Here is a 24,099-nt window from a genome sequence, read left to right on the forward strand (position 1 = left end):
TCATCATTGTCATCATCATCATCATCATCATTAGTTTATTAATAAAAAGTGTTTGAAATAACACCTATATAAATTTGTATCTACTTTGTAGACCACCTAAACTAGATTCTTATAATAATAATAAGTATATATATAAATAATGATATTATTGTTGCTGTTGTTATTATTATTATTATTATTATTATTATTATTATTATTATTATTATTATTATTATTATTATCATTATTATAAAATTTAATTATCAATCATATTACATCCTAAATGATATCCTAAATAATCATAACAATCACAATAAATTAATAATAAATTAATTAATTTAAAATAATAATAATCATTAGATTATTAATACAAAGTTTTTGTAATGCCACCCATATTTTATTAAATATTTATTAAGTACAAGAGCAATTGTATTATTATTATTAATAATAATAATAATAATAATAATAATAATAATAATAATAATAATAATAAATTTTATTTTTATTTATTTTTTAGCACATTGGTCATTTTGTTGTTGTGTTGAACTAATTAAATTCCTCTGTTGTTTGACTGTTGAATCAATTCTTAAATTCTGAATTTTCCCCAACCCTTGTCTGGAGATATGAGTGTGAATCCCAGAGTCAGCATACATTCATTATTCTAAAAATGTTTCTCACAATCAGGATTCAATCTATGGAGCAGTAGATTTATTTTCAGTAGCTCTTTTTCATAACATCTCTTTTGTTTTGTGTAATTGAACCATGTTAGATTTAAAGGCATCAAGTTCATCTTGATAGCAGCTCTTACAAGATGATTCATCAAATAGCATGCTATCGTTATCATCTCAGTGCACGTAATACTATGATAGTATGTAATCTGCTAACCTATTGTGGCTCGGGCAGCCGTTCCAGCGTTATGGTGACGGGTCCCAAGGGTAACGGCGGAGAGCCCGGTCCCTGAGGCCAGCAGCGGTGCACCACACACGCCTTCCCCAGGTCTCTGAGCTGATGTTTAGCCTCATGGCTAGTGTCAGGCTAAGCACTGGTGGCAGGGGATTGTACAACGCTCAGTGGGATGATGCCAAACTGTCAACACACGTTAACATCCCGACTGCCGCCGAACCGGCAACTTCCCAGTGCACAAAATCCAGACAGGCCTGCTGAAGTGAGCAGCAGAGACAGACACACACACACATACACGCATTCAGAACATCACAGTGAGTTCACACAAAGACCACAGAACAGCCCAGAGCAACAGATCTGCAAGGTTATGGATGTGCTCTGAAAGCTTTTTTGAGCACAGAATTTTTTTTTTAAAAAATCTGATGCCAGTGTTCTAAGATTTCTTGGATCAGGAATAGCTTTCACATGAATAGCTAGGCAAACTTTTCTTTTTTTTTTTTTTTAATTAGTGCTCTTACTGTAGATGACCAAAGGTTTTTTTTTTCTCTCTCTTTCTCTCTTTTTTTTTCATGTGTCTTATTAGAGTTTTCTAAAACTAGCAGCACTATTGATTTTAGGTATTAAACTTCAGCATTTAAAGGGTTAGTTCACCCAAATATTAAAATTATGTCATTAATGACTCACCCTCATGTCGTTCCAAACCCGTAAGACCTCCATTCATCTTCAGGACACGTTTTTAAGATATTTTAGATGAGTCCTAGAGCTTTCTGTCCCTCCATTGAAAATGTAGGTACGGTATAGCACTCCACGTCCAGAGGGGAATAAAAACATCATCAGTGGGAGGATGCCAAACTGTCAACACACGTTTGAACATTCGAACTGCCATTTTGCCACAAAATAACAAACGGCACGACTTCCCAGTGCACGAAATCTTCAGACAGGGTCTGCTGAACGTGACAGCGTGAGACCGACGACACTGCACACACACTGGTGCGCCCAATAACAAAGATAACACGTCACAGCGTCGTACGTCAACAGTCACAGCAGTCGCTTACACAAAGACCACAAAAGAAGAAAAAGAGCAATAAGATCTGCAAAAAAAAATTGGATTCCAGTGTTCTAGGTTTTCTTGGATCAGAAATAGGACCCTCTGATGTCATGGATGATGGCGCTCTTATTGTAGATTTTCTTGGATCAGAAATAGCTTTCATCTGAATAGCAAGGCTGTTTTATTTATTTATTTATTTAAAATTAGATGGCGCTCTTATTGTACATGACCAAAGTTTATTTCATGTATCTTAGTAGAGTTTTCTGAGACAAGCAGCACTAAGATTTAAGTATTAATTTTTAAACCTTAGATCTGGATACATTTAACTTGTCTCTTAACATTTATGATACAGATGTGAACTAAACCTTAGATCTGGTGTTTTGATAAAGCTTTTGTGTTTCTAATCTAAGGGTTTTCAAACTGGGCTTCAGGGACAACCAAAGTGCCTCAAGGGGGTCTGAATTAAATTAAGAAAGCTATTTATTTAACACATTTATAGGATACATTTACGGTCTCCTTCTATTTTCTAAAGACCGATAACAACAGATTAATCATAATTATTTTATTCTTTGGACAGCCAAGTTTTAACAGCAGGAAATTATGCAAAATCTGCATTTAGTTTTGTGGGAAAAAAAGATATAAAGCTTGTATTTTATACAGCTACCCATGTTTTAGTGGGTAGAAAAAGAGACACTGCAATCTTGAGCTCTATATACTGCAGCTCTATATATGGCTTTTCTGAAATAGTGAAATTGCTCGGTAGCTCACATGGTACAGCATTGCACTTGTAGAGCAATACTGTAGCACCCAGAGCACCCTTGCAATACTGTATGCTAAAAAAATTGCTAAATAACTTCATAACTTCATAGTTACTAGCATTAGCATCTACTCTCAAAACTGAATCATTCTAGCAGTGAGTTTTGTGCAAGCAAGCACTACTTATTTCTCTTAAGAAAATCTAAAAATCAAGTTTACTCCCCTTGAATCTGATAAAAGAAAGACAAACTTTTGAAAAAATATCCACATGTCACTCATATTCAGCAGAAGCGGTATGACGTGGTTTGCTGCTCTCTTGGCAGTTGCTCAACGGAAGACAAACTTGTGAAACACGAATCACATGCTTGCATTATAAGACTTCATTCATTGACATGACTCTCATCCTTTGAGCCAGGCACCGCCTTGAGTTAAATTCTTAAGTGTGGGTACAGGAATGTTGACAAAGAAATTAAAAAATAGCCCATTATGAAGTCTTTGAATTTAATAAAATGCCTGATAATGGAACTGCTGTGAAAAATAGCCCATTATGAAGTCTTTGAATTTAATAAAAAACCTCAAAAAAAAACATATCTGGCAAAGGCCATGAGAAATTAAAGCAAAGCTGGAGAATTGCTGGAACAAGCACATTACAGAGCCAGTTAGCACCAGGATAGTCTCTGCATTTCTCATTCAATTTTACTGAAGTAAAAAGGTTTTAAACAAGTAAAAAATGGAACATTTTAAGAAGAATACTGAATGCAGCAGAAGAGAGGCTTGCATTAAAAGACTTCATTCATTTACATGATGTAATCCAAGGATTTGCTCATGGACATGTATTTATTTATTATGATTCTCAGAGGATTTGCTCATGGAGATGTGACTTTTCTTTACAAGGCATATGTTGCCTCACAACACCATTCACTAATGCTCTTTATATTATAAACATTACTAATATTAGTTTTTGGTTATTTTTTCAAGTTATATAATTCTATTTAAACAATTCAATCAAATTAATATTCATCAAACAAAAAAACTAAACTAAATGAATGCATTGCTCTTTCCATGAATGAATGAGTTCTGTTGACCTCTTCCATGTAAGTTTAATTAATGAATGAATATAGCCATGGACCTTCTCAGAGAGCTTTGAAACCTGTAATATGATCTTAGTGTTTTGATTGATTGATTGATTGATTGATTGATTGATTGATTGATTGATTGATTGATTGATTTCCAACTACATGGTGGTTGACCTTTGTTGGTAATACTACATGACTTTGATTTTTGATTTTAAAAAAACATAAAAAAACACATACATAAACACTTTTCTAAGAAACAGTTTTCCAGTTATTAATAATTATAAAAACCCTTCACAATAATAATATTTTTTTTCTAAGAAATAATAATTAAATACTGTCAAACCACTGCATTTTTTTTTTATTCCAGAACAGTTGTATCACACTGACATGTAATACAATCTTCCAAAAATATGATAATGAACTTTAATTCAGAAGCTTAATTTTTAATGATGTCCATTATAGATTATGTTTATTAAAGTCACTGAATGAATTGCTCTTTAAATGTATTTAATTTATTTATTTATTTTATAACTGATTCAGAGTCAGACCAATAAATAAAACAAACAAAAAACAGCCTAATGTCGTTGCATCACTCCCAGTTCTCGACTGACTTATCAGTTGACATGACCAAAATGTACATCTCATAGTATTCATCAGTGTCAGTCATGCATCTGCGAGCTGTATATTGAAGAATTTCAGTCCAAAAGATGAATGTATATATTCAGTCATTCAAACGTTGGTGTTATTGAATGTCACACCTTGTAGCATGCTTTTAATACAGTGCATATAGCAGCCCTGAATAGCAGACTTTAAGGTGTCTACAAAAGGGAAACGCTGTCGAGAGACGTGTTAAATATTGAATGGGTTTCTCGAGGCTGTGTCTTCCAACAGTAGGGGCCCTTGAAGAAACTTGAAAGAGATTGCATTAAATTATCCAAGTGTAGAACTGGTTTTGTCAACACATCTAGAGGCTACCCTTCATGGCCTACCCTGTGTGAAGGTGCCTCCTTAACAACTACATTTGGTCTGGTCACATTAAATCATGCATGATAGGACGGGTTGGAGCGAGGGCGAGAAGCCAGAGAGCGTGAACCGGCTTTCTTTTTCTCTCTCGCTGTCTGTCTTCTCAGCTCAAAGACTCCATTACACATGACAGATCAAAGACTCTCTGACAGGCTTCCAGAGACACACATCTCCATTTGCGTGGAAAACAAACCCGCCTCACAATTTTACCCCCTTCGTGTTTTATGTATCTTTAATTTTTGGCCTGATGCTCCCTTGCAGTCGTTTTCTTTTGCTATGTTCACACAACAGCAGAATACGGTTGTTTGTCCTGTTTTATAAAGCTAAATGTGATTGTGTTCACTAACAGTTTAGTTATGAACATGAGTGACATCCAAATTCTACAATCAAATTATCTGATGTCACTTAAAAAAAAATCTTTTAACCTACATTTAAATTATTAACCCAACTTGACACAAAAACATTTTTTTCTCCATTTCCTGTTTTCTGTGTTTTGTTTTGTTGTTTTTTGTTTTTTAAGTTTTGTGTTTTAAGATTTGTGTGCTGTTTTGTTTTTTTTGTTCTTGTTTTGTTTTGTGTTGTGTCTTGTCTGGTCTTATGATCTCTTGTTTTTTTTTATGTTGTTGTGTGTGTGTGTTGTCTTTGTCTTGTGCTATGTTGTTTTTTGCTTTGTGTTTTGTTTGTGTGTGTTTTGCCTTGTCTTGTGCTGACTTTGTGTTTTTTGTGTATTTTGTCTTCTTGTTTTTTGTTTGTTTGTTTATTTGTCTTTTGTTTTGTTTTGTTTTGTTTTGTGTTTGATGTTATAGTTATGGAATGATTCTACTCCTGATTCCAATTAATGATTCTGGCTCAGTAAAGTGTGTGTGGGGGCGAATGGGTTTGTGCATGTGTGTGTATTTATTTATTTATTTATTTATTACTTTTTTAAACTGGTTCATTGACAGTGTGAATGTAGCCTTTGAGACTGTGTAAGCTTTCAGAGCAAGGTCAGGTTCTCATGATTGTTGTGGGTTTAATATTCCATTCCGCATGTCTCCATATCTCTTTATCTCTCTTCCCTATCTTCCCTATGGACTTTTGAAATTGCACACCGGAAACCCACAACTGCACATCTCAAATCTCTGTTATATTTCCAATCATCCAATCTGTGCTATCCTGCATAGACATGTCAACCAAAAATATGGAAAGATTTTAACTTCTTCTCTCTTCTCATCTGCCCACTCATCCATATCGAGATGCAATATTGCAGTCAATGCAATATAAACATATTCTCCACCATCAGCTCTTTTTTCCCATTCCACTGCCTCTTCCATATAACCTATCATATTCTCCACCATCAGCTCTGTGTGCCTTTTCCATGTCATCTATCATCTGCCTTTACTTGTTTGTTTCTCAATCCACTGTCAGGTGTTTAGATGGACTTGGCCTGTCTTTCAGTCTCTCTCATTTCGCTTTTCAAATCTGCCTATTTACTCCCAGAGTCACTCTTCCACATCTTAAAAGCTATTTGAGCTCGGCAGAGTGCTTCAGAGCAGTTCCCCACGTCAATACCAAACTCTTTTGGATTTGCATATTGGACACCGATCCTGCATAGACATGTGCACCCAAAATCTCCATTTGGTGTTATCCAATCTGTGCTATCCTGCATAGACATGTGCACCCAAATTGACTTTTTTCTTATATATCAATGAAAAGTTTCTGCAGTCGTGCAGAACGATATGACTGACACCTCCTCCGTTCTCCACAGCCGAGCAGAAAAAAGAAATTCCATTCCTCAATCCACTGTCAGGTGTTTAGATGGACTTGGCCTGCATTTCATCAGAACTACTTGCCCTTTCCCACATCATCCACCAACTTCCCTTCTCAAATCATTCCTAAATACACCCACAGTCACTCATACACACCTTAAAATCTATTTCAGCTCGGGGAGTCATTTCGCTGTGATCTAGCAAATCTGCCTAGATCACTCTTTTTTCACACTCACTTTCCGTATCTTAAGAGCTCACTTTGAGCTCGGAAAGTGCTGTAGAGCAGTTCCCCACGTCAATTCACACCCCCCCCCCCCATGACAAATACTACTACATCTTATCTGTTGCTGATGCACAAATGCTCTCTGAACAGCTATTTCAGAGGAAAAACGCGCTCCTGACCCAGCAATTGTCACTGCGTTATTCCCGCAGATCCTGCAATAATTCAAAGGAATAGGTCTGCTCTCTCGCTGAAAAGATTCCGCAGTCATGCAGAACGACGTGACTGACACCTCCTCCGTTCTCCACAGCCGAGCAAAAAAAAGAAATTCGCAGAAATTAGTGACACTTCCAGTGATCTCTGTATCTGCCAATTAAAAAGTTATTTTTTCCTGTAGGAAGACAGAAAGAAATCATGCTAAATTTGTCCAAGAAAAAAAGACACACTGGAGTGATTCACTGTGATTAAAGCTAGCAAAGCTGAGTAGATCACTCTTTTTCACACTTTTCTTTGTTCCGTATGCATGAGAGTCACTTTAAAAACATGGGTTTGAAAGAGAAATAGCTGCATCCAATTTTCACATTTAAATTTATTCAGACAAACCATCTTGTACTTTCATATACGCACATTTAATATGCATCCTTCTCAGCCTTGAGATGGAAAACTTTACAAATTAACCAAATGTCGTAATTAAAATGTCAGCTGCTGCACATTAAAACTGATTAAAAATCATGATAAATATGAAAATTAGAATACAAATATTCAGTGACCATTATAGTGAAGAATTGAGATTAATAGAAAAGATCAAACAAAAATGCATGTAAGTTTCCTTATTCATTACATTATGAATATTACTCATTTCACAGCAGTGGCATTTTATAATGCTGTATATACAAATATAGTTATTGTATATTAATGCACATAATTCTTCCCTTGCACCAAGATTGTAATATAATATAATATAATATAATATAATATAATATAATATAATATAATATAATATAATAGATATTTTGTATAATATTATACAGTATATTTTTTATTATATTACAGTATTTTATATTGTAATATTTTCTTGATGTAAATCACAAAAATATGTTCATGCAAACACCAACAGGCAATAAAAAATGTTTCATTTTTTCAAATTACTCAGACATTTCTTTTGGTAGCACTGCTTTTTGGCTTTGCAATATTTGACTCTCCAATAATCTTAACCCAAGAAGCCTTTTTGATTCACGATGGGATATTGCAAGTCGCACGGAAATCATTTGAAAACCCATTCAATCGCATTGTATCCACAAGTACTGAGAGGTTCCCTGCTGAAACGTGGAAATAAGATCGCAGCTGGACGGTCCCTTTTTCCCGTCATTTCCCTGAATACGGCGGGGGGATATGAGGTGTACAGGAGACTCTCTGTGGTTCTCTTCGGGCCTCTAAATATACACATGACATGATTATAAAAGCAATTTGCACTCCTCAAAGGCTCTGGCAAACAATTTTAATATCCAACCTCTTGCTCAAGCACATTAAATTTTACTGTAACTTTTGCAAGCTTTACAAATTGCCCTATTTTGGAGGAATTTCAATAAGAGCGACTATAACGTTCAGCTGTTCTTGAACAAAAATGAGACTTTCTCTGGAAAAAACAATTTAGCAGTGGGAACAAGTCCTCCTTCATATCACTGACATTTTCTGTCAGGCCAGAGGCAATAAGAGCGAGGTTTGCATTCAGAGCACACCACAAAGCACCTTTTAGTGTCATGACTGGAATGGAAATGGGGTTCACCACAGGTAACGGAGAAATGAACTCCTGTGTCAGAGGAATGGGCTCTCTATGCAACACTCTTAATATCAGAGCAGAGCAGGACAATGGCAGAGCAACATCTGATTAGAGCGGCTGAGCTCCAACATTCCGTTTCTATGGGAACAGAATATTATGTGCCAGGCCTGAGCAAACAGGAAGTTTATGTCTGAGACCTGTGTTTACAACGGCCTGTGCGACTCCGCTGGCCAGGGAGGCATCTTTAGGCATGTTGAGCGTAGGTTGAAAGAAGGCAGAGATTAAATCAGTCATTAGAAATTTACAGTATCTATATTATTATAGTATCTTGTGAGGCTAACAACATTCCAGTGGCCAGAACACTAGTCTATAGTGTAAGAAATATTAACATAAATGTTTCTGAAGCTGTTTATTTTGCCATTATTACTGGTCCATGCTAAAGCATCACTATTATTTACTATCTCATTAACACAGGCACATTGTGACTCAGCACTCACATGTGGACTGAGTTCATCCCAACATCAGTGACTTGAAACACACAAAGTCCTAAAAAATAAACTACTCAAGACATAAAGCCAGAGAGAAATAATGTCACCTTCAGTGACTAAAATATATTCTAGGCAGGACATAATATATATATATATTGTGAGGAGTGGGCTGCCTCCCCCCTAATCATCATCATCACCCCGTCCCTTAGTCGCCGCCCTTTGCCAGGCTCTCGACAGGAGTTGGTGCGTGAGAGAGGAGGGGCTGGCGGCGTGTGATGGGGCACACCTGACGCAAATGGAGCCCCATCACCGCCGCTGTTTAAATGCCAAGTGTGCTATCTATCTATCTATCTATCTATCTATCTATCTATCTATCTATCTATCTATCTATCTATCTATCAATTTCCTGCTTTGGACAGTGTTTGTGTCTGTGTTTATGAAATTTCTAGCTAGTGTGAGAGAATGTAAAGCAGCTGTTATTCAGATTATTGTATGGACATGAATATGTAAACTTCTGCATTCAGTAGAGATTTGGAAGTGCTTAGAGCAATAATAATACTAATAATAATCTTTAGAAGAAGAACTAGTTAATTCTAGGGAAAATATATGATTTATTGATAAATAAATTTGCAACTAAAATTATTCCATTGATCTCATACTATTAGCCAATTGCAGTCTATAGTCAACAGGGGCCTTGCTAGCCCTTAATTAGTATTCTCATCTTCTGTCTGTTAAGTGTCTGAGAATCATTGTGGTTACATGCTTACTCGCTGATATTTCCATGCCTTATGATGCTCAGATGCAAGCTGGTGATTATCCAATTCCCAGCCTGCGTTTCAAGAAGCGTTGGTGTGAGAACCCTGAGCCTCCATTATCCAGCAGCCTCCTCTTCTGACACACTCAATTATGATGTCATCTCACAACTAATCACTCTTCAAAGGTGTTCTGTGGGACTTTCATTTAAGAATTTCAACTCTGGCAAAAGAAGCATTTTGCTCTGTTCCAAAACCTAGTGAGCTGCCTACTTGGAGAGCTGCTGCCTTCTAAGATACCTCATTTTGGGCAAAAACCTTGCCTGTCCCAGACTGAACCGGATCACTTCCATTGTGCCAGCTTATGGACCCCACATTTGTATTATGATGCACTAATGACATATTTTAGCCAATTTATTTCCATTTTAAATAAAAAAGATTAGATAGATAGATAGGCTTTCTGAAAGTTGTCAATGACCTTTAATTACACATTCCCACAAAAGTGAATAATTTACAACCTTGTTCTTTGGTTGCTTTCCTAACAGCTTCTCTCTCTCTCTCTCTCTCTCTCTCTCTCTCTCTCTCTCTCTCTTTCTCTCTTCTTTCAGGTGTTCATTGTAGCCTTTTTAATGAGAGATTTCTTATCCCTTTCTCCACAGGTCAGCCTGTCCAGCGACTCCAGCTGTGTGGAGGAAATTCTGCGGGTGAGTTGGATTGACTCTCTTTCTCTCTAGCACACTAATTATGCCTGGTCACCTGCTCAGCGCCGTTTTACACACACTTCACTGTCATGAGAATAAGGGTTCGTTTTTAAATAGAAGCCCTATTACATTAGGACTAATGGTCCTATTGTTCCAGAATGTACCTTTAAGAATATGTTCATACAAGCTGAAGGCAGTGAAAAGAAACTGTCATGTTTTACGTCATTTTAAATGTAACGGCAGTGAAACCCTCACTGTGTTTATTGTTGGATACTCATTATGAGTCTTAAAAGCTATTTAAATCATGATATTTCATTTGTTTCCAGCTGCATCTGATTGTTTTTCTAAAAAGAATGTTTACGTTCTTGTTAGTATGACTTTTTTATTATTAGTCTCAAATGACTTTATAATGTATAAATGTGTCATTCATAGTTCCTCACACTCGAGTGCGTATTTTATACGTTAATTGATGAAAAGTGCTATGATGCATTCTGAAAATATTCTTTATATACATTCTAAAATTCTAATGTAATCTATTACATTTTCTATAAATAGCTGTACCCAGTTATATAAGTATTACAAATACATAATTCTTATTCATACTCACAATTTTAAGGAGTATACTTTATTAAACATGTTATCACATAACTTTTTTTATAGCTTATTTATTTCTTTAGCAAAACAAACACAAACAAACAATGCAATTTGCTATTGTTCTTGTGTTTTAATGCATTACATTTTAAGGTTGAATCTGTAAGGACGATTGTGAATGCATTTATATATCTATGATGCATTTTATATACACGCTTCATAGTAAAAGTTCCTCAAAATGTCTCTTTTTTTGTAATGTTAAGACATGCCACCACAGTTATCATTGAAGTGCAGTCAACCGACTCTGTTCGCACATCTTGTATTCTGTCAGTGAGGGCAGAGGCAGAACATGTTGCCAGGGCAACCCAGAGTACATCTGTCTGCTGAAGTGCATGGTGGGATTGCTCAGAGGAACCGCTGTAGTCCCTCACACTTGAGCTGTGCTGATGTTGACTCACATGTGACTCATGAATGAGGACGTGTTTTGCTTCAGTCTCTAATGATTCAGTCCACATTCCGTCATGTCCATGACATGGGAAAATCCACTGAAGAATCCTAGTGATGTCATGAAGAATAATTACTAGCTAATAGAGAAGAATCTAAATAATATATTTCTAATTTTCACAGAGAACAGCGCTGAATGTCGCTTTTTTTTTTTTTTCCTGATGAGAACATCTGTAACCTAGTAAACTAAATTCCAAAAAATGGTCCAACATATAGATGGATGGATGGATGGATAAATAGATAGATAAATTGTCAAAGAGCTAGGCATGGGCCAGGATGGTCAACTCATCGATTAGGGAAGTTGAGTAGTCCATTTATTCAGATTTTTGTTTTAGCTTTAATATTTTTGGCAGCAGCACTTTAAAGGTAATGAATTCAGAGAGGAAGGTGGGATGGTAGCATGCTGAGAGCATGTGCTTCAGTGTGCTGTAGACTGTCAACTCTCTGAGAGAAGTTCTCCTTTAAAGCAGCACCCCTGCAGCCATCAAAGCGTCACCTTTTTAACAAATCCAAAACATTCAACATCAAGACAGTTTGTATGGGACTTTAAATAACCTGCTGTGAGCAATGTTCCTTATGCATAACAAAACACTATGTCTTGCAATGCGATAGTTTTGTGCAACCAAAGGTTACAGCTATTTAGCCTATATATTTGATGAATATAATAATTTACTCTATTATCAGGCAGAGCAGTTTACACTGATTATTTTAATGTAAATTTATGCACACATGTAGATAGACGTTGTTGTTCAATGTTGTGTTTTAACACAACGTACAAACTTTTAAAACAGTTCAGTTCAGTCTTGAGACCTCTACTGTTCTCTTTTGTATATATATCTAGAGATTATTATAAAAAAATTTGAAAAATTTTAACAAATCTATACAAAACAAAGAAAGTTAATTATTCATATTTTAATTGTTGACTATTTTAATAATTTGAGTTTAATACTCAAATAATTTGAAATATTATTACAATTTTAAATAACTGTTTTCTAAAATAATAATAATAATATTAATAAAATAATAAAAAGTCTTTATGGTCACATTTATTCTATTAAATGCATCCCCACTGAATAAGATTATTAATTACTTTCACACACATACACACACACACACACACACACAAAAAAAAAACTTACTGACCCCAATGTTTTCAATAGTAGTGTGTCATTCAATAAGCTCAAACCTCTGTTCTTCTTAAAGACAGTAGACACTGCATTAAATTCCCATTATCCCATTTATCTCCTGTTATCAAAGAGCTCCAAGAAATGACGTGATTCTTCATGGAGAGAAAGGCTAAGCCATCATCTCGTTTTCCAAACAGCAAAAAATCCTGATCCAGGCTCATGCACATATTCCCATTACATAACTTAAGGGTCATAAAACATCTTGAACAGAGCCAGGTTGAGCAGATTTGCAGCTTTAGTTGGATGCAGCTGGATGTTACAGTGCCTGAGAATATATTAATGACAAATGTGCAGCATTAATGATAATAAATGATGATAATAATAATAATAATAGCTGGATTAAAATCAGTGTATTTTTTTTTTTATGTTGGTGCTCTATATTTTTATATGTAAACAATATTAAACTTTATACAGTGAGTTAACGTAGTTTATGTTCGTCTGGCAGATCCTGAGCAGATCATGAATATTTCGCAGCATGTCACTGCATGACTGCGAGGCATGTGGAAATCAGATGAGAGCATGCAGGCACTCTTTAACCACTTAACACACTGTGTCATGTGTACCGACATGATCTTGTCTGTCATACTACTATCCATACAATAAAAAACCATTAATCAACCATTAATATATCAAATGCTGCAGGAGCTTTTCTCAGAACTGCTTTCCCTTTTATGAGCCATTCTTGCAATAACTTTTAATCAACTAGTGATTTTGAGTAGATATGTGAAGTCAGTTCTCCTCCAGTTCACATTCACACATAATTAAAGAAACAGCTCACCCAAAAATTATCTGAAAATGTACTCACATCAATAAATTTATCATTTTATCTTTTGACTTTAAACCAATCCTCCTCGTTAAAAAATAACCCCAAAAACCACAGTCCAAACAGCTGATAAAAACATAATCCACAAGTAATCCACACCACTCAATGATTTATAAGTTAATGACTTATAAAGAAAAAAATGCTTGTTTGTAAGGAACAAATCCATCCAGAGGTTTTGACTTTAAACCAATGCTTCTGGTCAAAATATAAGTCCATAATCCACAAGAACGCTTCCTCCAGTGACAAAGTCCATCCCCTGTTGTCTCTCACATCAAAACCCACAACACATTTGTTTCGAGCTGTTTTGGACTGTTTTCACTTGTAAAAGGTGCTTGATCTGTACATATTTCTCTCCTGATTCAGATGACTTAAAACACTTATAACTTAGTATAACTTAAAACATTTCTTGGGGCCACTGTAACATTGCAAATGAAGATTCCATAAAATGAAAAGGTAAAGAAAAATGCATAACTCATGTTTATTATGTAATACGAATGTAGCAGTTTACTAACATTTTTAAGTACACTAAAGGTTGTTGGAACAAAATGTTTCCCATCTGAACACAGATATGTGTGGGATGTATAGCTGAGCTGTCCGAGAAGTGTAAGAGTAAACAGTCTCTGATCCGGCCTGCTCGTGTTTGGATAACCTTGTTTGGCTCCAGGAGAAACGCTCCGTTGCTTTTAATAAATTTCATTTGCAACTCAAAGATTCCACCGCCATGCCTCGCCCCCACTGAAGCTCGGAGAAATGAATGGATTTTGTGTGCATTTTTCTGGAATGTAATAACACAGGTTTTCTTGGGAGAGAGTGTGCTGTACTTGCCCCGGAGATTTCACCGAATTCCTGTGTGTGATGTCGTTCGGCAAGATGGCAGTTTGCTTGAAAGACAATGTAATAAATGAGGGATTATCTGTGATCGTTTGCCATCGTCATTTTCAGTGTCACTTCTGATAATTGAACAAGAGGTTCGCTTATGTACTTACGCTCTTAGGATACCTTCATCACTTTTCCCACTGGATACATGTTGATAATTGATAATATCATGTAGCTTGTATTTTCATAATATTGCTCATTGCTCTTTTAGCTTCTACGTCTCTGATTATGTTTAGCCTTGGATTTTCATCTGTGCTCACAAGTTACTGATTCATTTCAACAACAAGTAAGACGGTCTGTCTGTGTTACTATAATAACTGTTATTGTGTTATTGTTGTAGGAGATGACCCACTCCTGGCCTCCACCTCTCACTGCCATCCACACACCAGGCAAAGCTGAACAAACCAAGTTTCCCATCCCTTCAAAGGTGCTCTCTCTCTCTCTCTCTCTCTCTCTCTCTCTCACTGTACCTTTGAATTATTTATACTAAATGGATTTTTGTCAACATTACTGAGTTATCATTATTACTAATTACAGAGCTTGCAAGGCAAGCAGCTGATATTCTTTAAACTGTTTCTGGCTTTGTTCGAAATCCCAGCAAGCTTTCTATTACTTGCGTAGCCTCCTTATAAAGCAGTGTCCTAACTGAACCCGGTCTGAAACACTCTGCATGGGCAGCAACTCCTCACACATACAAATAGTGCTTCTCACAAGATAAACTTTTAGTGCAATTTTGTGTCAGCTGGTTTTTGGCATTCATCAGCATTCAAAATCAAATTGGCAGCATTTACATCATCCTAATATCTGTGTACTAAATCATGATTAGTCCTTCAGGTCATTCAAATCTGGTTATAATTTATAGTTTAGTCATTTAGCTTTAGCAATAAAGTTTCATTTTCCTCATTTAATAATCTCTAATGTGTTGTTTTCTTTGCCCTCACATGCTTTATGCACTGTGAGATATTCTAGTAAAAGTCCAAAAACAAAAGTTGTTCTTGATTTTTCTGAGCAGACTTTGGGCTGTTGTCACCTGATGTCACTTGACAGATGTCCTGAGATGTTGGAAGTTTTTTTTTTTTTTTTTTTTCTGAGAGGAGTTTTGGAGCGATATTTCAAATTGAAATAACAGGTCTATTAAGAACCATTGTGTGAGTAAGCATTGGACTTTCCACTCAAGTTCCCTTCAAATCCCATGGTGCTCTAATAATACTAATAGGACATGGTCTGAATCTCATGAGTTGGCTTGGATGATATGCTAATAATACACTGACTCTATAAATCCATGTGTAATGGTGGCATCTGCGCACCGCTCACCCTCTCGAGTGTGATTTGTGTGCCTGCTCTAATTGTATTAGTGTAAAATCAGTTAAAGCTTTCAGCAGAACTATTTCCCATCTGTAGCTGCTCCGAGTCAGTTAACACACAGAATGTAGCATTTTTTATTTTTATTTTTTTCATTCCAATCTTATTATTATATTATTTTTTAATTTTTTTTTTTTTTTTTTGTAGCTGTTGTCTCTCAATATATCATTCTTTCTCTCTTGCAGGATTCCCAGAATGTGACCTCAGGATACAACGGAAGTAAGAAACATTTTGCTTCAACATTTCACATTTTAGCTCATGCCAAATTGAAAGTAAAGCAGTACTGACAAAAAAAGCAATAAACTTCCGATTTCCAATAAAAGAATATCATGAAATGCTGTGTTATTGACACATTGTATCCTGTGCCAGATTGCTGGTATTTGGACATGTGCAGTCAAACCTGTTCTCTAATATTTCCATGAAATTCTTTTCACAGAACGCTGCAATGTTTCCAGTAACAAGCCTGCAACCAAGTCGGTACCACAGAAGTCGTGAGTATTCATTTGATGAATTTTTTGAGGGAGCCCCCCTGGGTGGAGAGAGAGACAGAGAGCATGTTCATAGCCTTTGCTTTGTTCCCGTGTAAAAAAATTCCCAGTGAGACACGTCTGGCCAATTCCCAGCTGAGGGAAAAGGCGGTCTTCACCAACAAACATTACAATTGGTGGTCCTCACTTTAACCCTTTCCTAGACTTCCTCAGACATATTTAACAACACTTTATTAAATGTCTTCAATGTGACATTGACTGTAGAGGACTCCAATTTTACTGTAAACTACTTAACAGAGTGCTTTACATTTCCATCATACATTTTATGCATTTTTGTTGTGCAGTATCATTTTTGCCTGTTGTTTTGTTCAGGCATCTTAAGTGAAACATGTAAAACTGCATTATTTCTGTTCATAGAAAAACACTTCTGGTGTTCATGCTGGTAAATTGTACTGCTTAAAGGAACTTTGATTATCAAACAAAGAGCTTGGAGATTTATTGGATATTTAATAAACATTATTTTTATAAATATAAAAATTAGCCAACATTATTAATACAGTGATTTGTGAGGATTAATTCTTAAAAACAAAATGAAATTACTTGAGAAGGAACATTGCATCAGATATGAAGATTTTATTTCAATGAATATACAGTATCTTAGTTATAACTTATCTATATACTGTAAGTTACTTTGCTTATTAGCATAAATCAAAACAAATATCATCTCTGTATTAAGGGGTTTAGTGAGGTTTATAATTAAAGCAAAACACTGTTTGCTAATTTAACAAGCCTTAATATAATTCAATTTACAGTAAAATAGTATCTGCAGAATGTTTTCTTTTTTCCATTCAATATTTATGACGTTATCCAAATTCTTGCATGTTTTCCACACTTACCACACTTTTCTCATCTTCGAACATAGTATTTAGCATTTAGCAACATAACAGCCTGATGCAAAATCTCGTGCTTTTTTTTTCAAAGATAAACAGCAAACTTTTTCTTTATATTTTTACTTTGTCGATAGCAGAACAGAGGAAAAAGGTGGATGGAAACTTGGCAGTTGTTGCTATAAATTTCATATATTTTACAGATGTTTATCCTTTAATTTCTTGACTGAAAACCATTTTCACTTTTTGTGCCCTGACTTACCAGTGTAAGAGTGCTAAGACACAGATGCTTTAATATCATGAGTGATTTAATTAAAACTAAACATATGGTTTAAAAAAGAAAGAAGAAAACAACAAGAACCTTGTGTTTTGTTTTTTTTTTGTCCAAATTTATGAGTATATTTTCTATGAAAAGCAAAAACATATTGAACTTAAGTAGTGTCGAAATGTGTTAGAACCTCTTCAAAAGCATGTTTCTAAACAGATATGACAAAGTCAAACAAATGTAAATGTGAGTGAGTGTGTGAGTGTGTGCGTGTTTTTGTGACATATCAGGACACAACTTTGTATAATGAGATGGGTATGACACAGGTATTACAAGGAGAGGGTGACTTACAGTATGAGGACATAACCCATGTCCCCATTTTTCAAAACGCCTATAAACCATACAGAATGAGTTTTTTTGAGAAAGTAAAAATGCACAAAGTTTCCTGTAAGGGGTAGGGTTAGGTGTAGAGTTGGTGTAGGGCAATAACACATACAGTTTGTAAAGTATAAAAACCATTATGCCTATGGAAAAACAAAAACAAACATGTGTGTGTGTGTATGTGTGTGTGTGTGTGTGTGTGTGTGTGCGTGCGTGCGTGCGTGCGTGTGTGAGTGTGTGTGTGTGTGTGTGTGTGTGTGTGTGTGTGTGTGTGTGGAGAGGCAGCGATGGGGTGATACTGCAAACAATAGCTGCAGGAATGCTGCATTGTTTACTCGTAGAAGCCAGTTAAAGGCTGCAGTTATCTGCTGATCTGGCCCCAGTCTCTGATATGTCATTTTCTCTTCATTCCAAAGACCCAGTGCAAGCCTTGAGCGCCACTCTTTGTGTTTACTGCACATATCCCACTGTCTTCTTACATTGCTCCATTATTCCTTTGCTCCTGCTCAGAATCACTCCGCGTGTATTCCTCTCAATTATGTGCAGATATTTGAAAGGTCTTAAATGATTTAACCAGTCCAAATGTTTAGGGATGCAGCCCTCAGGGTAAGAACATTTATGTCAATACTGGCTTTGTCCTCGAGAGCTGAGAGCATGAACTTAGGCTGAATGTTTGAATTGTAGTGAAGGCAGAAATGAATATCAGGAAATATCATGCTGACAGAAATGTCACATGATATTGACCAGTCTTTGCATTGCTGAAACGAACTTGAACGAAAGTGAGAACCATTCTGTTGCCTATGCGTCATGGGTAAAGTGAGATGCTTTAATTCAACACGATCATGAATGAGACTTTTTTCAATCAAAATGTATTTAATTGACAGGACTTTCAGTGATTCACTGAATCATTTACTCACCCTCGTGTCATTCCAAACCTGTATGAGTTTCTTTCTTCTGCTGAACACAAAAGAATATATTTTGAAGAATGTGGGTAACAAAACAAATGCTGTTTGGTTACCAACATTCTAAAGAACAAAATAAGAACCAGCAACTTCTGACTTCCATAGAATGTTGGAAACCAAACAGTTGCTGGTCCCCATTTACTTCCATAGATTGTTTTTAACCAAACAGTTGCTGGTCCTCACTGTAGTATTTCATACTATGGAGATCAATAGGGACCAGTAACTGTTTGGTTACTCAGATTCTATGGAAGTAAATTGGTACCAGCAACTTTTGACTTCCATAGAATGTTGATAACCAAACAGTTGCTGGTCCCTATTGACTTCCATAGTATTTCATAGTATTGAAGTCAATGGGGACCAGAAACTGTTTGGTTACCAACATTCTACAGAACAAAAGAAGAACCAGCAACTTCTGACTTCCATAGAATGTTGGTAACCAAACAGTTACTGGTCCCCATTGACCTCCACACTATGAAATACTACAGAAGTCAATGGGGACCAGCAACTGTATGGTTACCAACATTTAAAATCACGTTTATCAGAAAGTGATAATGGAATCAATAATGGAATCAGTCTATGGAATCAACAGTTGCTGGCCCCCATTTACTTCCATAGATTGTTGGTAACCAAACAGTTGCTGGTCCTCATTGACTTTTGTGGTATTTCATAATATGGAGATCAATAGGGACCAGTAACTTTTTGGTTACTCAGATTCTATGGAAGTAAATGGGGACCAGCAACTGTTGACTTCCATAGAATGTTGATAACCAAACAGTTGCTGGTCCCCATTGACTTCCAAAGTATTTCATAATATAGTATTCCATAGTATTCTATACTGTTTGGTAACCCACATTCTTCAGAATGTCTCCTTCTGTGTTCAGCAGAAGAAAGAAATGCATACAGTACAAGTTTGGAACAACTTGAGGGTGAGTGAATGATGGCAAGTTTTATTTTTGGGTGAACTATCTCTTTAAATTGCATCCACTTATGGATCCACAAGTGGGCTTTATAATCTTGGTTAATTGGTTCTTTATGTAACACTTTTTGATAAGTGTTGTTAACTCTTCAAGTCCCATAACCTCAGGCAGGAATGTTTCTCACTCTACCACACAGATACCTCAAGACTAACATGGAGGATTCAGATATGCCATCTTATAAACCTTTAACACTTGAATCTCTCCCACTTGAGCCACAATCATCCATTAGGTGGATAGTACAGAGGCTTTAATTTGAAGTTTACCGTGGTGAGGGGTCGTAAAACGGCACTTTTCCTCGGCAGATCGGCCATTTTGTAACCTCCTTGCGAGTGCCGGTGATCAGTGGTGTAATTTACTTGGAGCCTGATATTAGTCACACTCAACTGGCGCTTTTCCCACCATCTGTGAGAGCACACCAGAGAATATGGGCTAGTGTCAAACAAAGACAAGGCCGCAAGCCAAGGATAGCCTCTACTTGTAGATTAGATATTCTCAGGGATGTCGCTCTGCTCACATGTTCTGCTTGAGGATATTATTATGGTGTTATGTACCACTATGGAATATTAAATTTATGAGTATCTATGTGTTTTATTTTGACCAGCACATTCCCTTAAAGCAACACACCACAGACAAAGCCAATGTTTTTTTTATTTTATTTTTTCATAGACTGGTCAATTTAGAGATTTTAGGCTATTTCGCTTTTATAATTTGACTTCTTTCAGACTAGTGGAGAGAAAACATGCAAAATCCAAGTATTTATTTTATTGCATTTTATCTATTTTCTCTGTAGATTTAAATTACAATACATGCCTTTAAAGAGTTTGCGTTTTCTCAAATTGATTTTTCTCCCATGCATTGAGCCAGAAATCTCCTGCACTTACATTCACTGATACACTGATATATAAATATAAAATTCACCTGATATACTACACACACACACCCACACACACACACACACACACACACACACACAATATTTTAAAGAATGTTTAACATATAAGAGGTCATTGTACTATAAAAACATCCTGCAAGATTCAGAACTCAAAACTCAGTCTCATTAGTCTAGAATTTTCCACTTTATGATGTAATAGTGTGGCTAGACTCCGCCCCCACAGAAGAAGATCAATGCCTGCTTCTACATCACTGCCTGTTTAGCCACGCCCACCAGGATTTTTAGAAAGATTGAAACTAAAAGACGATGTTGTGCCGACTATATTGAATCCGACAGTCATGTCACACCACACAAGTGTGAGTAACTGTTTTTATTATGTGGTCACTACTGCCTTGCATGATATTACAGATCGTTTGATATGTACTGAGTATTTATGCGTTTTTAACCTAACCAACAGCGTCCATCTGTGGACGAGGATGTATGCTGTCAATGTATTAATGCCATTTCAAAGCCAGAGACCGTGCAGTGAGATTTTATATCTGTATTTAGAAATAGTTTTCATTCAGCTGATTGTCATACAGTACACAAAAGCCTGTCTGATTACTCCTTCATTAAACAGGCACATTATACAGCATTCATCTCACATGAAGTCAACTCAGGGAGTCATCAAACTGTAATTGATTAGGCTTAATTAGTCATCAGAAAGAAGGGCAGAGGAGAGCAGTAAGTGCTCTCTTCGTGATGGAAATGAGTGCAGATGGTCTTCAACTTTGGTTTCTAATGATGCTAAGATGCTCTGAACTGCTGCAGCCATAAAGTCAGAGGTTCGTCAGACAGCCTTCGCAAACATCCAGATCTGCATTAAGAGTTCAAACAGCATTGTGGCAAACATTCACAGACAATGAAGAGGATGAACTAATTTTAAACCATTTCATAAGAGAGAAAATCACAAGGAAGATCTCAATAATACACTACGGTTCAAATTTTTGTGGTCAGTAACTGTACTTTTATTGAGCAAATGTGTATTAAATTGACCAACTTTGGCAATAAAGTCAATAATCTATAATCAATAATTTATAACAAATGCTGTTCTTTTAAACTTTCTATTTATCCAAGAATCCTGATACAAAACTTTATCACGGTTTCCATAAAAAAACGAGGCAGCACAACTGTTTTCAACATTGATGATAAGACATATTTCTTGTACAGTAAATAAGCAAATTAGATTGATTTCTGAAGGATCATGTGATGCTTAAGACTGGAGTAATGATGATTGCGTCAGGAATAAATTACATTTTAAAATATATTAAAATATTAAATTATTTTCAGTTGTAATTATATTTCACATTATTGCTGTTTTACTGTATTTTTAAATCAAATAAATCCAGCCATGGTGAGTATAAGAGGCTTCTTTCAAAAACATTAACAAAACCTAAATGTACCACATCTCATTTGTTGATATTGATTTTTTTTGATTTTCAGATTTATGTCTGTTTATTTCACAAACATCTGTCATATAGTCAAAATTTAAATAAAACATAAATAAGGAGACCCTTCAGAGCTAATTGAAAATTAATAATTAAAACAGTCAATCTAAGTGAACTGTGGAAGAACTACCTTTGAGCAATGCAGTGTTCCTCTGGGACGGCCACACAGTGTTACTTAAGAAAAGATATCTATTATTATTGATGTGACATAGTTAACAAGTTTGAACAAAGAATTGTAAGCATTTTCCCTCCGTATAAAGTCCTCCTGATGTCTTCATGTCCAAGCATACATTTGAATTCACGGCATGCAAGGAGCTTCTTTCATCCCTTTTAGAGAGCACTTCTGAAAGAGTGGCATTCCCTCAGCAGTGAAGATAAACACAGACAACAGAATCCCTGCTCTTGAGGAGAAAAGAGAGGGAACCCAGACATGAGGTGGAGGGAGGTGCTTTTTCATCACAAACATTAACACAGACTTGATGTGACACTCCGGTCAGCTCTGAATCTGAGTAGGAAGTGGCTCCGGGCCAAGGTAAATAACCCGCTGGACAGAGCGAGACAGAACAGGGGAGGTTGTGTGAGGATGAATGGGACAGGCTGGAGGTGGAATCAGCCCTCTGGAGCACTCGTCCATCAGGGGCTCCTTAATCAAAGTTTTCCTAGGGTGGAGAACGGGAGGAGAGGGGTGTTGCCTTTGCACTTCCTAATGCTATGTGTGCTTTTCCACCCGCCAACTGTTATTTATTTATTTATTTATTTATTTATTTTCTGTTTAATCTCAGCAGCCAAGATGGCAGTAATACCTGTAATTAATTCTGAGTCATCTGTTTAGTAATTATTATTTTTATTATATCATACAATACTTTTACTTTGGGTGCAGGTTTAGAAAAAGGCCAAAAGAAAAAATAAATAAATAAATATGGAATTGGAATACATACTACCTGACAGATATCATTTAAATAGGTGTCTTGAGAAATCTAAAAAAAGTTGTGTAAATGGCAAAAATAGTTGGGGGCGTGGCCTGTACTTTTTAAGCCAATCAGACACATTCTCTCTCTGTCAGTTATTTAGGTTTATTGACATTGAGTTGACAGTTTGTTTGGGGGATTACAGGTTTGGAGGATGAGGATTGGCATCTTGGATCTTTGCAAAACGCTAAAATCATATTTACATAGACATTTTATTGGAATTTCCCCATAAACAGCCTTTACAAAAAGTGCTATGTCAGTCCACTGAAAACCATGGTACTAGTTGTTTACTATGGTACAAAATGACTAGCTATTCATAGCATTGAACTTACATAATAGGTACTACAAAAAATACTGTGGTTCTACTTTTGGTGTTATCAACCATGATTTTATCTGGATGCCTTTGTAAACAATGGTATTACCATAGTACTTTTTGTAATTGAGGCCTGACGTGGATGTATGTGGCAGTTGGGTAGCAGTAGCAGCGTTTGGGACCTTCTCTCTTGAATTGCTTTCGAGACGTGCGTGGTGTTGACAGAACTGGAACGCTGCTGAGTCTCAGGGCAGTGCCGGCGTGCTCTCATCTTCCCAGAAAAAAACACAATGTGTTTATTTACTGCCGCGCAAGTCCAAGTGCATTTTCATGTACTTGCCTGTGATTGAAGCGGTGACTCTGTGTGGATTTTTTATTTATTTTTTAATAAGGCCTGGATTCATTATCGAAGGGGCTACAGTAACAACTTAACCAGGAGCGGGTTCCTCAGGGACCCCCAGGAAGTGATGGAAACGTTTTCTATCAGGCCTTGTAAGGAAAATCATTTATGCTGGAGCATGTGTGAATGTCAAGAAGAAATCCCCCTTTTTGTGCTTCACCCTCAGTGAATTAGCAGTTTCTCACTTTAAACAAGGTGTCGCACCGTAAAGCTAACAGATAGGGGTCATTGTTCGTGTAAGGGGAGAAATTTTGTTTATTGT

At 36.2% G+C, this 24,099-nt stretch overlaps 1 protein-coding gene across 1 annotated transcript in view; it reads left to right on the plus strand.

Annotated features, from left to right (window-relative positions):
- The window catches only part of LOC109102023 (AF4/FMR2 family member 2-like), a 135,283-nt gene that overhangs the window by 100,513 nt on the left and 10,671 nt on the right, over positions 1 to 24,099 (plus strand). Inside the window, exons 4-7 of the mRNA XM_042769840.1 lie at positions 10,433 to 10,477; positions 14,796 to 14,882; positions 16,003 to 16,036; positions 16,254 to 16,308. Coding sequence (XP_042625774.1) covers positions 10,433 to 10,477; positions 14,796 to 14,882; positions 16,003 to 16,036; positions 16,254 to 16,308 — 221 coding nt within the window. The remainder of the gene's footprint in view (positions 1 to 10,432; positions 10,478 to 14,795; positions 14,883 to 16,002; positions 16,037 to 16,253; positions 16,309 to 24,099) is intronic.

Source organism: Cyprinus carpio, chromosome A14 (assembly GCF_018340385.1).
Source record: "Cyprinus carpio isolate SPL01 chromosome A14, ASM1834038v1, whole genome shotgun sequence".
NCBI classification, from domain to species: domain Eukaryota; kingdom Metazoa; phylum Chordata; class Actinopteri; order Cypriniformes; family Cyprinidae; genus Cyprinus; species Cyprinus carpio.